The sequence below is a fragment of the Misgurnus anguillicaudatus genome, chromosome 21, assembly GCF_027580225.2.
Source record: "Misgurnus anguillicaudatus chromosome 21, ASM2758022v2, whole genome shotgun sequence".
NCBI classification, from domain to species: domain Eukaryota; kingdom Metazoa; phylum Chordata; class Actinopteri; order Cypriniformes; family Cobitidae; genus Misgurnus; species Misgurnus anguillicaudatus.
In genome coordinates, this window is record NC_073357.2 from 49,547,156 (window position 1) to 49,564,127 (window position 16,972).

Sequence of the window (16,972 nt, forward strand, 5' to 3'; positions counted from 1 at the left end):
TTGATTTCTGTTGAGACATTCAGATGGTAGAGTCATAATTTGGCGTAAACAGAATGAGAACATGAATCCATCATGCCTTGTTACCACTGTGCAGGCTGCTAGTGGTGGTGTAATGGTGTGGGGGATGTTTTCTTGGCACACTTTAGGCCCCTTAGTGCCAATTGGGCATCATTTAAATGCCATGGCCTACCTGAGCATTGTTTCTGACCATGTCCGTCCCTTTATGACCGCCATGTATCCATCCTCTGATGGCTACTTCCAGCAGGATAATGCACCATGTCACAAAGCTCGAATCATTTCAAATTCATTTCTTGAACATGACAATGAGTTCTCTGTACTAAAATGGCCCCACATTTCTAAAGAATGCTTTCAGCACCTTGTTGAATCAATGCCACGTAGAAGGCACTTCTGAAGCGAAAGGGGGTCAAACACAGTATTAGTATGGTGTTCCTAATAATCCTTTAGGTGAGTGTATATACACCAGCTGTAGCTGGAGCAGTACCCTTTAAAAAGGTCCTAATATGTACCATTACGTACAGATAATTATACATTTGGTACCAATGAGGTACTAATATGAACTTTTTAGGTGCAAAGCTTCTAAAAGGCTACCGCCCCAGTGACAGTTTGGGTGCATACATTGACCATTTTTTCTGACCGTGTACTGTAATATGGCAATTAAGACTTGGTCATTTAATGGTATAACTGATCAGAAAGCTATCAAATCTTAAGAAACATAAGTGTAAATGCTCTTCTAGAGGCTTCGGAGATGAAAACCAAACTAGAGCATGCTTTGATTAATTCACATGGCTGTTCGAGCAACATCTGTAAACTTTACCCCTCCCTAAAAACCACAAAAATCTACTTAAAATCAAATTAAACTAAATCCAGATTCCAAAAGGATTTCTAGACCAGATACAGTAGATTTGTCTAAGCGTTGACAGAGGCTGCTATGGTGTAATTTGAATATAGTTTGCCACCATGTCAATCTTCCCTGTCTTCTATTATTTTAAATAATTTAATCAAATCAAACAGGATCAAACTTTAGTAATAAATCACGACTGAGTCATTGTCAAAGCACATTTTTACACCCTCTTGCCATGCACTCCCACAACGAAACTCTTCTTGACATTAGTGATTCCGTTTCTTACCATGGGGGATGGAAAACATCCATGTAACACCCTCACCATCCCCCTTATTGAGCATCAGTACAAAGCTAAAAGTCACCTGACATGTCATTCTGCTCAGGGACCACTATCCAGATTGGCTATTTAGAGATGTTGACCAGAGATAGTGAACAGATATGCTTAGAGATGTTATCACTCTACCTTTGTCTTGCCTGAGGTCAATGTGCAAGTTATACTGGTATCATACATGTGGAGAAGACCAAGGAACGAATGGCAGAATTGCTAAATGACCTGTCGTTTTATCTCTGATGACTCAACATGCTCCCCAAGCCAGTCAATGAACAGTGTTGGAGTAATGAGGTGGAGAAGATATTGGAGGTGAGAGGAACAGGTTTGGGGGAAGGGACTGGTCACAATAAACTGGTAAACACACTGATGGAATGGAAAAATATTCAGCTGTGGAAATGTGTATGTAAAATTATTCAATTGTAGATCCCGTTTTGCTTTTGTTTCACAGCTGTTGATATGTTTTATATAAATGTATGTCTTGCATCTTCGTGCATTAAGTTTAAACATCTCTGTGTATCTGTGCACACACCAGTGATGAAATTGCCGGGATTCACTCTAGTTGTGGACATATTTTTAAACCAGTTATACTGTATTTATAGTGTTTCGAGGCTATTATGCGGATAGAATTTTAAACTACATTTAAACTGGAATTATCCGTCCTTGAAATTCACTCGCGCTGTCCTTCCAAATCCCCCCATTTCCAGCCCTAGAGTAACTGTCAGTTTGATATGACCTGGTGCATGTAGTCTTGGCTTATGCCTGCCAATGCACCTTGAACAGTTTTCGGTCACATACAGTAGTTCGGTCTGCTGTATAGAATAATAACTTTTTGCATTTGAGAAAGTGATTCCTGGTGACTATATAATGTAAATCCTTTATCGTGGTGTTGTCACTGATACATTAATTGGTACAGTACTTATTTTTACATTGACACACACACATATTTACAATGAGGATTTTTTTACTACTGTGCCTTTCCAGACAAGGAAGTAATCCAATTATGATACTGTGTCTGATGCTGTTCTTCTGCAAGGTCACCTCTTAGTCTGGAGACCGATGATGAGGACTGGCGTATACACACATACACATAAATAAATTGTTAATGGATTTCTATCCAAATGAGTACCAAACTATTAATTTGATCTGATAGGTCTTGCTAATTAATAGATATATCACCTTAATTAATGCATATTTTACATATTTAGCCATATCTAATTTGTATGAAAAATGTATTATCCCTCCGTCTGCGCACGAACGCAAAGATCTTCTACATCCTCCATTAAGATATTACATTGTGATTGTGAGCCTTTAGAAATACCCTAAAAAGACATCTCTGTAGGGGTCTCTATGTACACCGCAACGCTTTTTTCTCTACACTCAGGGGACAGCGAGACCTCACTTTAAGGGTTCAGGCCTCACACTGTGTAACTCCCTCAGATCAGGGGAAGAATAATAATGTCCTCCACCAGATAAGTTCCATGACAATCCCTTTACGGCTTTCTCAGCATGCCATAGCTGATTGGTCTTTCTATAAATGATGCCCTTTGGGGGAGACAGAGCTTAAGAGCAGATCAGAGATCAGTTTTTCTATGTTGTCTGAAATGATGCGGGCATATTTTGACATGGGAAGCTGATATGGGGACAGTTCATAAAGGCATAGCTCTACTGGGCCTCTAGGAATTCACCTGTGTGCTTGCTTCTGTCCTTTTGTTTTCATAAAAAGTGTTCATTTCTGGAGTTCGGTATAGGTTAAGAGGAATTCGTGTTCAGTTAGTTGAGAGGTTAAGACCATGGTGAGAATCCCATGTAAAATATTTTTTTGTACGCAATTTGGTTCATGCATAAAAAACTATTCAATTTTCCAATTACAATAATTCGTTTATAATCATCACTTGGCTTAAAAACAAGATGCTCACCTGTCCAGAGGAGGGCGTTATCTGTCAACACTTATTCCTACCCTGCTGACAAGAAAACGATTACAGATCGTTACAGATCAGATTACAGCCTACTTATGAACCATCATAACATTTTTTATATACTGTGTTTTGGGCTGTATTCCAGTAAGCTTTAATTGTGTACTTCCGATCTGTCCTATAGCTAACATCCCACCAAAACAAGCCAATACATTACGAGAGAGACCATTATAGTTTCCATTAAAACTTCCTATTATAAGTTACATTTCTATGATGGTTTCTATTCCTTTTCATCAGCAGGGTAAGTGCAGAAATTGAATGTTGAATACATTTTTAAATAATAACAATAATAAAAAAAGATAATCTCAGACTCACAACTTGTTCCTCCATTACCTTTGACCGTATCTTAGATTTGCTGGCCTTTGTACTGCTCCCCGTGAAATCCAGAGAGTGCACCCACGGATTACAAAGCAGCAGATGGACAGCGGGTCGTGCCCTGCGCAAATCCACCCTCCCTTGTGCTTTTGTAGGGAATAAGGGTGGATTTACCACTCCATCTATGACCCTCTCATTCATCATGCACGGTCCCAACGCAACGACGACTAACATCAATCATACATAGCAAAAAATATATGACAGCTCTCGATGCAATATATTACATATATTTTTACTGTCATTTAATTATTTTTAATTATTTAAATAAACGAATTAATATATAAATGTTGTTGAATGAAAACTGTTAAAAAACATATCCAAAACTATAATATTTGACTGAGGTAAGCCCTCTGTGATAGCGTACCTGTTTGATGACGTAGAAAACGGGGCGGGGCACTCTTGGATTTGACCGTATAGCCTCTGTTGACTAGAGATCGCTGAGGCGTCTTGTTGGAAAGCAAATACACGTCTTTTGGTTTTCTGTCCTATGATGCTTAAATTCACTTTTTACTATATTTGTTATTCTTACTCGGACATATAACATTTTTCTTCGCTCGGACGGGAATATTCGGTGTTTTTTGTGGGACCATTCAAATTGTGCTCAGCCGGTGCACGGACTGAAGGATTTGAAAGCAGGACTACACGCGCGTTACGGTTCCGAGTCTGAATGTATCGCACGTTGTGTTCAACTTCGGAAAAGTTTAACATTTTCACCAGAAGGATTGGTTTATACCTTTATTGTAAGGTGTGCTGAATTGTTCCGGTGTTTATTTTCCGCGACTCAAAGAAAAACACTGCTAATGACGTTATAACGTTTGATTTCTATTCCAATGCGTGCTGCAAGAATATGCGGACATTAAGCTGAGTAAAATAACACACCGTATTTATACAGTAGCTGTATATACCTATCCCGTGCAGTGCGTAGCCAAAATATACAACCATCTCGGTACAATGACCTGGAGCTGAGACTGGAAATTGAGGATTTCCTCCGAACTAACAGAAGAGCGGTTCGGATTGTCGGAACATGAAGTCAGTTACTGGTCTGTTTGTTTTAAGTGTGTTGGGTTCGGCCATCGTGTCCTGGAGCGCAACTATCAACAGCCATGAAGGTGAGTTCAGTTTTGTCCTCTCTCTGATAGGAAGTAAACGCTGTTAGATCGGTAAACTTTGATATAATTAAAACAGTGACTTAAATTACTCAAATAGAAGTTAAAATTAAATGCGTAAAGTGTCGTTCAATATGTTTATTTTAAAGTCTACCTCTTCTGAAGTAAAGAAAGTCTAGTAATAGATGCGTGAAGCAGGTGGCAACCTGTGCGCGCTCACTTTTCTAAGCAATGACCACAAGAGAAAAACGTCACCACGTGGACTTAATTGTCTAATTCTGGTTCATTTGTTATTTGTTTATAACTTTGTATGTGTATTTATGGATTAAGCAGCATGCAACATCTGTTACCCACATCGCATTGTAGCTCTGTGTGCGTTTCACTTCATCACTCAAACACTGTACGATTAATTTTACATAATTGTATTCAAATTAGATGTTTCTATCTTACGTCATGCTCATCTATTTGTGATCACCCATATGCATGAGTTACCTGTTCCCCAGCTTTGTTTTTCTGAATTTGTAAATGTAAATGACGACGGCGTTTGCATGAGGATGTGTTCACACGGGCTGCCTTCAGTTCAGCCGAAACTCTCACTACTCGCCCTTCAGCAAAGTTTAAAATCTACACCATTTACACGCAGATTAGGCTACCTTAAAACGAAACTTGACCGTTTGGGAAAACTGCTTTCTATAAATGTAAATCTGAAAGCATGTAGCATTACTTTCATAAAGCACTTTGTACACCACTCACCTGCGCACCTGAGATAACCCATTGGAGATCAGCTCTGTGCATAACATGCAGTGGGAATAACACCAACCCAATATCTACTAGCACAGGGATTTGCCAACTTTTCATTACAGGAGCCAAAAGAATAATCTATCTCAAGACCCACCAATATATTTTTAAATGGAAATATGGAGAATACACATTTGTATTTTTTATTTTCCTTATCATTGTATGAATGAAAAGCTTTTAAGTTTAAAACCATATTGACTTAAGTTTTTGTGTCACCACAACAGCCAAGTGACAGCCACTGTGTGATCCACAGTATGAAAACCCCTGTGCTAGGTACAGACAGTATGTCGATACTGATGATCATCATCTGTTATTTCTGTGATAGACTTCCAGCCTGAATGTATAGAGAAAAAAATCCTTGGCTTATATATGGGTGCACTTGAATAGCTGAGTTTCTATAATACTGCTCATGTGATACTGATTAGCAGCTAGTGGTCACCATTTCACACTTCCCAATAGCCTTCTATGTTTGTTTATTCATAAGAATTTGTATAAATTAGCCAACCTCATAAAATAGTTATGAACTACAATGAAATTGGGTTGGAATGATCAGATTTGTGATGACTTAAAACACAATGTAACAACATATCCGAATACATGGGAAGCATTGTTTTCTAGTGATTTATAAGTCAGCAGGTTTAACGGTGAGTCCCGTGCCCTGTTTCGTAAAATCTCACCTCCACCTACACGTGGTCATGACTTTCGCATTTTTCTCAAACTGTATACTCCTACAGCATATAGGCTCCCATGCATCAGCAGAAAACTTTACAAGTGCCTTCTACATCATTCCCAACAAAGAGGCAATGGATTTTTTTGTGTTAAATGTCATAGCGAACGTAAGCAAACTGAAGATAGCCGTATTAATTTTGTGGCACAACAATTTAATTCTCTGTGAAGCATTTGTAATGGGGATCATATGGGGGGATGTGCGTACTTGTGTATGATAAAACATTTGTCAGATTCCTGACCTTTTGCTTGGTCTCTTTCAAAATGAAGCTAAATAGTTTTGTCTTGTCTGTGATCCTATTTTTCTTATTTATTTTATGGATGTAAATGTATCATGCCTGATAAGGGAGGGAGTGTTTGCAAATTCTCCTTTATTTTTATGAAAACAGTATAAAGTCTCTTTTCAAGGTTATATTTGTGTACTTATAAAAATCGCAATTTAATAAGAGAACAGCAAGCTAGCAGTGCACAAGGTCTGATGAAGGTCTTTTCAGACATTGAGGGCAAGATCATTGTGGCAGATAGCAAAGGTCAAATGTCTAAGGTCAATCTACTTTTGTGAATGGGTTGTCTAGTCAGATTTGACAGCATGACCTTTACTTAAACTTTTTGCATTTTGCTCTTTAACCACAGATTTCTTAGTTTTTTCAGCCGTGGTACAAAATGACAGTCATGGTTAAGCTATTTTTTGTTACAGTAATAACAGTTTTTCCTTGAAAATACACATTATTGTCATATTTCTGTCTTTGGGCCTTTCTTTCATATACACGCAATATCTACACACCCTTAAGATACATGTCATTACATAGTATTTCCAATCCATTAGCACTCAAGTATAACAATCAGATCAACCTTTTTTTGTCACAAAAGCTGTAGCAGGAGACCTTGTAGGCTTCAAGTTGATCTATGTGTTGATATATCAGAATACAAAGCCAGATGTTTCCACTACCCACACCCCACCCTCTCCTCCTTAGCACAGATATTCAGCCAACCGCCCCCAAAATTCTTCAAAAGAGATCGAATGGTAGACAATTTGACTGACTTGTATGCATATATTCATTGCTCTTGGCATGGACTGTTGTCCTCAGCTTATAATGATTACGCCAAGTAGGTCATATTCCTGGATCAACATACTCAATGGACCTGGAACATCATCACTCCTGCTAACCCTTCTGTGTTTTAGAGAAATTTAGTGTAGACAAAACAAATAAATTGTGACTCAGCTAAAGTAATTTTCTGCTTAAAATCTTCCTTCATAATGTAAAGAACATTCTGTGAAAATATAAGCTTGATATCGTTAAAAAGACATTTCACTGTTTTGAAAATATGGTAATTTTCCAGCTCCCCTAGGGTTAATTATTTGATTCTTACCGTTTTGGAATCCATTCAGCTGATCTCTGGGTCTGGCGCTAGCACTTTTACCATAGCTTAGCATAATTCATTGAATCTGATTAGACCATTAGCATCGCGCTTAAAATAACCAAAGAGTTTAGATATTTTTCCTATTCAAAACTTGACTCTTCTGTAGTTACATCGTGTACTAAGACAGACAGAAAATTAAAAGTTGCGCTTTTTCTAGGCAGATACCTGTATGGCTAGAAACTATACTTTCTAATTGGCGTAATAATCAAGGACTTTGCTGATGTAACATGGTTGCAGCAGTCGTAGTGATATTACGCACTGACCGAAAATAGTCCCCTGTTATTGAAAGTAATCAAGGGGACTATTTTCAGGCAGTGCGTAATATCACTACGCCTGCTGCAGCCATGTTACAGCAGCAAAGTCACTGATTATTATGCCAGTTTGAGAGTCCTAGCCATATCTGCCTAGAAAATTGCAAATTAAAATTTTCCGTCGGTCTTAGTAAACGATGTAACTAAAGAAGGGTCAAGTTTTGAATAGGAAAAATATCGAAACTCTTTCGTTGTTGTTGGCGCGGTGCTGGTGGTCTAGTCAAATTCAGTGGATTGTGCTAAGCTATGCTAAAAGTGCTAGCACCAGACTCGGAGATCAGCTGAATGGATTCCAAAATGGTAAGAATCAAATGTTTATCCCCAGGGGAGCTGGAAAATTAGCATATTTTCAAAAAAAGTGGAATGTCCCTTTTAATATTGACTGAGTAAGGTCATGTCAAAGATTGAAATAACTTTGATGCTCTATCTCATAATTAGACAGACAAAGTCAGAATTTTCTCTGATAGTGTAATTAAGTTATGGTATAATAAAATATAAAATAAAATAAAGGAAAAGGGTTGAAGTAAAATTACTATCAAATATATTTTACAGTGTGGAGCTTTTCAAATTGTTTAAGAACAAAACTGTTTCAGTAGCTCAAGGCAGTGAATCGACTACTGGCAGTTACTATGAGCTTCTGTATATCACACCTGGAGATATAACTACCTGTTTCTGTGCTGAAGTGTCATACTGTAAATACAGTGTGTGTATGCTCCCTCTGGGGGAGGTGGAACGGTCCCTACTGTGGCAACCTTTTCCAGATGAGCTGAGTACAGACTGCTACACCCAATAAAACTCACACTGCAGGGTTGTAGCAGGCGTCTCTCTCGCTGTCTCATTAAATTTCTCATGTGCCTATTAAATTAAACATCTATTTTTTTAAGCCTGGATCTGTCTGGTACTTATTCAGTGTATTCCCGGATTGTGTGTGCGTCTACCGCGGTGTAGTACACTGTCAGAAAAAAATGTCAAAAAATAGTCCCTAGACATCATTGGTGTGGTACACCTTTGCATCCACAGAGTTCATATAGTACATCAAAGGTTCATACTGGTACCAAAAGTAAATATCTGTAAAGGGTACTGCCCCAGCTAGGGACCATTTTTTGACATTTGTTTCTGTTTGGCATTGTTATATTGGACCTGAAAAACTTGCACTTGATCTCAAACACTGCACCAGCAGAGCAATGCAGTGGCCATATCTTACAATAGAGTGCATTTGTGTCTTTGCCATTCATTGGCCAGTTACTGACTCAGCTCATGAATATATAATAAGGCATCATGATTGATGAATGAGGCCATGTGAGTCAATGGGATGGGACAGAGCTCTAGAGCTGCTGAGCTCTGCACTGATTGGAAAGTATTGATCTGAAGGAAAGAAAGGGCATGATGACAGAGTTGGAGGAGTGTGTATCTGTCTGTTCTTAGATATTATTGAATTAGTTCTGGATGTAGTTCTTGGTTTTCATATGTTTGTTGTTCTTCCTAGCACCCATGCATTACATTATGCTTAGTCACTAATAGGGCTGGGAAACAATTAATCATGACTAATTGTTTGCGGAATAAATGGTTTTGTTTACATCATGTGTGTACTGTGTATAATAATTATCTATATAAATACACACACATGCATGTATAATTTTAAGAAAGAAACTTTAATTCTGCAAACGATTAGTCGCGATTAATCGTTTCTCAGCTAATATTGGTTATAAGTGGTTTTTTTGTTAATCCTTAAAGGGATGGTTCACCAAAATGTTTCTGTTATCATTAATTCACAAACATTTCAAGTTGTTCCAAACCTGTACATTGTTTTGAACACAAAGGAAGATATTCTGAACAATGTTTGTAACCATTTTTGGAGCACAATTGACTTCCATATTATTTTTTCCTATCGAAGTTTAAAGTGCTACCGAACTGCTCAAACATTCTTCAAAATATATTATTTTGTGTTTAACAGAACAAAGAAATGTATACAATTCTGGAACAACAACAATCTTGCAACTTGTTGTGGACATGCATACTATTATTTTTCTTATAAATTTGACCAACAGTTTTTGTTTTGTGAATAAAAATGGGAAAAACTTCCAGAGAGTTTACATCTACACAAGTGGAAGATGATTTTATCCAAAGCAACGTACAGTGCCATCAAGGTCCAGTGTTCCCTGGGAATCGAACCCATGATCTTTGCATTGCTAGTGCGCTAGTGCTAGTACAGCATATCATTAGCATTGGAGTGGCATTGGAAATGTAAAATTCCGGTGAACCTTCGCTTTCTGGCTTTTTGTCTACTAGAACCGTCTTTCTTTTTATTATCTCTTTCTTCTACCCCAGCTCATATTTGTGGCTTCCAGGCTCTCTCGCTTTTGGGGTCTGCTCTAAATGTGTGACTTTTCCAGCAAGGAAACCCAGCTAACCTATTCAAATCTTAATGGCAGGATGCAACCTTGAACAAAGGAACACTGGGATTTTTCTACATGCATGCGCACACACATACACACAAACATGCGTGTGACCCTCCCTATTTAAATCAGAAAAGACCTGACTAATGGAAATCTGTGATTGCACTGTGTGTGTGTACACATGGCGGAAGGTGGAGGATGTAAAATTCAAGCCTTGTTAGGTGCCCTTCCCGCTTTCATCCCTTTCTTTATTGCTTGCCAGTAATTGGGGGGACTGGAGGTGGTAATTAAAACAGGATGGCTTGTGAAATACTGATGTAGGTTAAGTTGTCAAATAGAGGTTTTCCTGACCTGACTCGTTGCGGGTTGCCCCAACCCTGAGCTTGATATTAGAGATTAGATGTCTGAATTTGGATCAGAATGAAAAGAAAACCACCAAAGACTCCGTTATGCTTATGGCCATATGAAAAGAGGTGAATGCTGAGAAGTCCAGATGCAGTTTTAGCTCTTGTGTGTGTGTGTGTGTGTGTGTGTGTGTGTGTTTATTATAGAAGAGTAAAGGAGAAAGAGATGCTGAATGATTTTCAGCATGTGTTTAAGGCTGTGCAACAGATGCTACCCTCTGTCTCTCATCAAACTAAAAGGTTAGACTGCATGTATCTTTTTTGACAGAGCAGGAATAAATCCCAGACAAAGGAATTATTTTGATGCATGTCCCTCTTGAGAGATTCTTTCACAAATTGAAATTATTTGGATTGTATCCAGGCTGGGCAGGGAAGAGTGCTACATGAAGTCGTGTGTATTTGTGTGTTTGTGTTTTTCTCTGCTGAAAAATTATTATTGCCTTGTTCCATTATGATAATTCAAGTGTTGTGTTTTAGTAAAGCAGAAGGGGGTTTGAGTCGGGCACGATGAAGACTAGCCTAGAAAGAAGATGAAAATCTAAAAGCACACAGCCTTTGATCCAATACTTCACTCGGGGAAAATATTAAACACGCTGAAAGCTTTGTCATATCGTAAGAGAGAGTGAAGTTAAAGTAGAGACATGGCAGAATGGATGTAACAGAGAGGAGCGTTAGATCAGAGTGTGACAAGAAATAATCATGCCTTGTGGTGCGAGCATTTGCGTATTAGCCCCTTTAGTAGGATAGGATACACACACACACACACACACACACACACACACACAATTGTTGCCTAATAACGATTAGTTGTGTCATGTAGGCAGACGAATCTAGTAAAAATCTGTCTGGAATATGACTTGGTCATATTTCACACAAAAAAATTTATTATATTTGCCTAAAGTAATTTAAGCTTATTTAAAACCATTGATAATGAATCTATTGTGACATTGTTGTGACAATAAAGAAAAAATGACAACAATGAGAATTTAATCATCTACTATTGGTAGTACTGGTTAAGCGACTCAGTAAAATGTCTGTATTCTTTAAAGAGCCAGTAAGATACAAAATGTAAGCATCCTATCACTGTTTATAAGTGCCGGAAAACAGGTTTAAATGCATGCAATGTCAAAAAACACTGTAATTTTCTCAAAATATAAATTAAAAATTTTCTCAGAGATCCCCAAACGATTCGTGTGAAGCCGTTCAACGACTCAGTCTGCCTAAACCACAATTCGCAGTAGCCTACTCTGCTCTGATTGGTCAACTGACACAGTCTCCGCACAGACCACAGATCAGTGGCACAGACCAACAATAGTGCAACATGTATTGAACTAGTGCTAACATGATTTACTGAGAAGACATTATCGACATCAATACACATCATTCATCATTAATCCAAGCAATAAAAACGATGACAGAAACGTATGTTTTTACACTAAGCAAGTATGTAAGCTAACCGGACCATAGCAAAAATGAAAACAAAAGTGCATATGCGTTAGCCGCTTGCTAATGTGACTCCCTGACAGTATATTAAGAGTTTAAATACACATTATTCATCATTAATCCAAGCATTAAAAATGACAACAGACACTAACATTTTACGCTTACATACTTTTTAAGAAAGTATGTAAGTTACAGGTTGTGGTTAGGAGATGCATGTTGTTCCAAATAAAGTGGGCACTGAACCATATGGGTATTTTTTCCTTGAAAAAGTCATTTTAACCACTGATTCTTCATATCTTCATCCTTTGGTAGTGAAAACAACACAAACTGAAAACACAGCGTAATATGATGTTTACACACTAACTAGCTGTGCGCAGGTCATAGTTTTCGTTTCTCCCAGGCAAGGCTGTAGGCGGAGATTATTATGCAAAATGTTAGTATTACGTGGATAAAGTCAGGCAGGAGATTCAATCCATATGACGACTCGTTTCAGCGATTCAGAGTCGACTCCCTACTTTAGAAGCCAATAACTTTATTAATCGTGCACTTTTTGGTTCAACTACTTTGCACATTGTTTACATTGATGGACAGCTACATGACACACTGCAATACAGGCAATTTTCGGTTTTGGATCTGTATGGCTCTTTAAATGAGCCCAAATTTAGGCTCTCTGGAACTGTCATGCATTAAGGGTTATCTCCACCCCAAGGATGAATGTTTACTGATTATTTACTCACCCCCATGTCATCCAAGATGTCTTTCTTAAGCATAGTTATGCCGGCATGTGAAAACGTATTGGTGCAGTATGAATACATTTCGGATACATTATGATGCAATCAGAACAACCGTGACCATGACTTTATTTATGCATTGTTTAACAACTACAAATTAATCACAAGGAATACATTTCTTGTTAGATTTAGTAAAGTGTTTATCAAATGCACACTTACAAATCGAATACTATGTAGTTGTACATACTACTCACCTCGACTGCTGATTTTCGCCTGCTATATAGTATTAAAATAGGCGCAGCAATGAATTTTCACATGCCACTATATTTGAACCTGGAACTGTTTATGTCTATTTACATTACATAGGCATTGTAACAATGGCAAAACTGTTTTATCTTACAAACCTATCATTTTGCTTCATAAGATATTTATTAACCCAATGGGATTACTTTTATGATGGATGGATGGATGGATGCGCTTTTTAGAGCTTCGAAACATTGATCCATAATCAATACCATTAAACAGCAAGGAAGTGCCAGGATATTTTTTAATTTCCGATTGTTTTCAACTGAAGAAAGAAAGAAGTAAACATCTGAGATTTTATTCTGGGGTGGAGTGGTCCTTTAATACATGCCCTTATCAGATCAGTTCCAGCGAACGCCTTTTTTATGACGTAAAGTTACATTTGCCAATTCCAGGCATTTCCCTTTATGTCCTTGTGACGCACCATACCTTTGAAATCCACAGATTCACTGCATTAATGTAAAGTGGTGAAGTGTAAAGTACAGGAAAATGTCACAGTTATGAGTTTTTAAGGCTATTTAATTAATAATTTACCTTTTGATGAGGTTCACTGGGGTCAATATTTAAATGGTAATTGTGTAATTTTGCTTTTAGTTACTGTTGATAGGTTTGGTTGGTTGGGGTGTCATACATTTTCTTTACAAAGAAAATTTGGTTCGTTTGTGTGGATGTGTTTTTGAATCTGCATTAATGTTCATATGTAACAGTGAAATGTTTCAGTCAGCATGTAGGTCACTAAATAATGCATTGCTTTCCTCCTGGGAGCGGTTTGGAGAAGCTCTTACTGATTCATCTCCACGTCAGAGGGTCATCTTTTATCGCTATGAAGACCTTTATTACTGAGCTTTGTATGAGTCGTCCCATAACCACCTGTTCAACACTTCCTCTTACCTGTGTTTGCCTGTCCTTTGATGTGTAAGGGTGACGCAATGCTCCATTGGTAGAGCGTTTCATGCTATGTGCAGGCTCTGTTGGTCACAATCTGTGTTAAGTCATTTTTAGTAAGAATTAGATTTGCATGTCAGATTGAGAATGTTGTAACGTGGCATTTGAAAACACTGGGAAACATTAGAAGCAAACTTTTTGTAATGACTTGTAAAGACCTCAAATGAGCATGTTTGATTTTAAGCAAAAATTTGAAAGCATTATTTTACTCAAGAATGGGTGTGTTGAAAACCGCTCTAAAGGCAAACTTATTGAGGCACATATCCAACTATGAAGACAGGAAACGACAAAGGAAGTTGTCAAAGGCTTTAGATCTTACATTTGTTTATGAACTGTGTCGTTGTTTTAGTGTCTTACTATAAGAACCATGCTGGACACACCCAATACATTTCAGTTTTAAAAATCAGTAAAACAGTAATGCGTCAACTTGTGTATCGAAAGTTGACTTAACTTTAAAGTATAAATAAATACTACTATAAAATGCATAATAAACTAGACAACCACCATAAAACAAAGGATCACAGTGTTTTCCAAACATCCTTTTTTTATTGTGGATGTGACATGATCACAATTTGGATCACTTTTAAACAATCTAAAGTTATCACTGCATGATCGTAAGGAGTAGGGATGCATAATGATTAAACGCGATTAGCAGAATAAAAGTTTTTGCCTACATCTTAATTGTTATACACAGTTCACACACATATATGTATATATAAATATGGACACATGCATGTATAATTTTAAGGAAAAACATATTTATATATTAAGTAGTTATACTTATATATATAATATAAATTATACATAAATATATTAGTGCTGGGCAAAGATTAATCGCGATTGATCGCATGCAAAATAGTGGTGATTTTTTTGCATTATATATGTGCTTGTACTGTGTCTAATTATAATGTATATTTAACCACACACACATTCATATATTCATTTCAGAATTGTTTTATTTATATATCATTTTTAAATTTATATTTAATATAGATTATATAAAAATATAAATAAATATATATAAACATGAAAATGTTTCTTAAATACATACATGAATGTGTGTGTATATATTTATACATAATAATTAGACACAGCACACACTCATATATTATAGCAATAATCACTTTTATTTTGTATGCGATTAATCGCGATTAATCTTTGCCCAGCACTAAAATATATAAATGTATATGCAAAAATGTGTTAAATATATACGCGCATGTGTGTGCATTCATCTATACAAAGTTATTATACACAGTTCACATACATATATGATGTAAACAAAAACTTTTATTCTGCTATAGATTAATCGCGATTAATAGTTATGCATCTCTAGTAGGGAGCAAATGTATGCAAATGCTTCTCAAGTAAGTAAGCATTATTACAAAGTATTACAGTATTAAAATATTGCTATCTTTGCAATGCTACTATTCACAAGCATCTATTAAATGAGAGTAAACAACTGTTTTTGAATAGTAAAGCTAGTGACCTTTTACCTCTGTGACCTCATCACAGTGCTAAAACTTTGACACAAAGTAACGTTTGGTCAATAAACCTCATGCTAATAGACTGTAGGCAGAGCATGCCACATGCACAGAGAGATCGATCACATCAATTTATAAATATGCTGCAGATCAAATGACAGATTTGGGATAATACAATCAAAAAGTTAGACAAACTAAGGTTATGCGTTTCATTTTTTACGGTTTGGATTTGTGTTATGCTACAAGTGATATTCCTTTAAAGAAGTTCAGCAACGTGGAATGTGAAACAAACCATAAACGATTCTAGCATATCTTCTGTTATGACAAGAAGTTAAACAATGCAGTTTCATTTACCAGCAAAAAATATATATTCATGCATAAAGTATTTATTATGTTTAGTTATCTATATAGTTTTAACCATGTATAGTATTTAGAGATTAAACTGCTCTGAATGTTTGAATCCAGACAAGTATTTGTTTTATATACACAGCTTCATAGGATTGTGACAGAGGACATGCTGCTGTGTTTTTCATCTCTCTCTCTCTCTCTGTCTCTCTCTCTCTCTCTCTCTCTCTCTCTATCTCTCTCTCTCTCTCTTTCTCTTTCTCTCTCATTAGTCTCATGGTTTCTCATAAGACGTCCATGTCCAGAGCTACCAGGCAACCATGCCTAGTGACAGTCAGCTGAGACTTGTTGTTAAGCTTGTTTGCTTGTGTTATAAAAAAAAGTGTACAGTATTTGCTTAGTCATAGTAAACAATGCTTTGTCTGATCAGCTGTTGGATGTCAGAAGAAACAACTGTTTAAATTTAATGTATTTAAATATGTATACTGTATACATTTTAGTAACTTGTACTTTCGGGATACTTCCAAAGCAATTTTTTTCAACATAAGCTGATTTGTCAATACAGAAATTTTATAAATGAATTCTGGGAAAATTTGATTTTCACTGGAGTGAAAGCTATGAGCGTCATTAAAACTGCTCCATTTGTTTTCACTTTCCTGTAAATGTTAAAAGTCATGATGCCATTTATAGATGTACCTGTATGTGCAGCTGGATCACCTGGTGTTCAAAGGGTGTGTGAATGCTTCAGTTTAAACAAACTGTGTCGTGTGTCAGGGATTGTTAATCACATTCTGTCGTCATGACACATACAATAAACTACGCCAATGGCAGCTGAAGGTAAAATGCAATGCACACATGAATGAAGTCATACTGTATACTGAGTAAGAACCAGGCTTGATGGATACACTGAGAGAGGATAAAAGAGAGAGAGAAAGACAAAGAGGTCGGATGCTGATCCGTGGTTAATGGATTTATTTGTGTTGTCAGATGTGCGCCGTTGTTTTGATCAAGGACACTAAC

General features: G+C 37.0%; 1 protein-coding gene and 1 long non-coding RNA gene across 4 annotated transcripts in view; one reads left to right on the top strand and one right to left on the bottom strand.

The window, feature by feature from the left end:
• Positions 1 to 2,114: 2,114 nt before the first annotated feature.
• Positions 2,115 to 4,046, bottom strand: LOC129449259 (uncharacterized). Of its 2 annotated transcripts, none has more exons than XR_008646027.2 (4): positions 3,906 to 4,046; positions 3,500 to 3,708; positions 3,110 to 3,151; positions 2,115 to 2,259 (listed from the first exon to the last, which is right to left on the bottom strand). It is a non-coding gene; the product is annotated as an uncharacterized lncRNA (long non-coding RNA). The 2 variants fall into 2 exon arrangements; XR_008646028.2 differs by having other exon boundaries at positions 3,482 to 3,708.
• sema4f (sema domain, immunoglobulin domain (Ig), transmembrane domain (TM) and short cytoplasmic domain, (semaphorin) 4F) overlaps positions 3,980 to 16,972 on the top strand; it is a 70,162-nt gene continuing 57,169 nt past the window's right edge. For both annotated transcript variants that reach the window (XM_055211852.2, XM_055211858.2), the window contains exon 1: positions 3,980 to 4,650. In XM_055211852.2, coding sequence (XP_055067827.2) covers positions 4,566 to 4,650 — 85 coding nt within the window. In that variant the 5' untranslated portion in view covers positions 3,980 to 4,565. The remainder of the gene's footprint in view (positions 4,651 to 16,972) is intronic.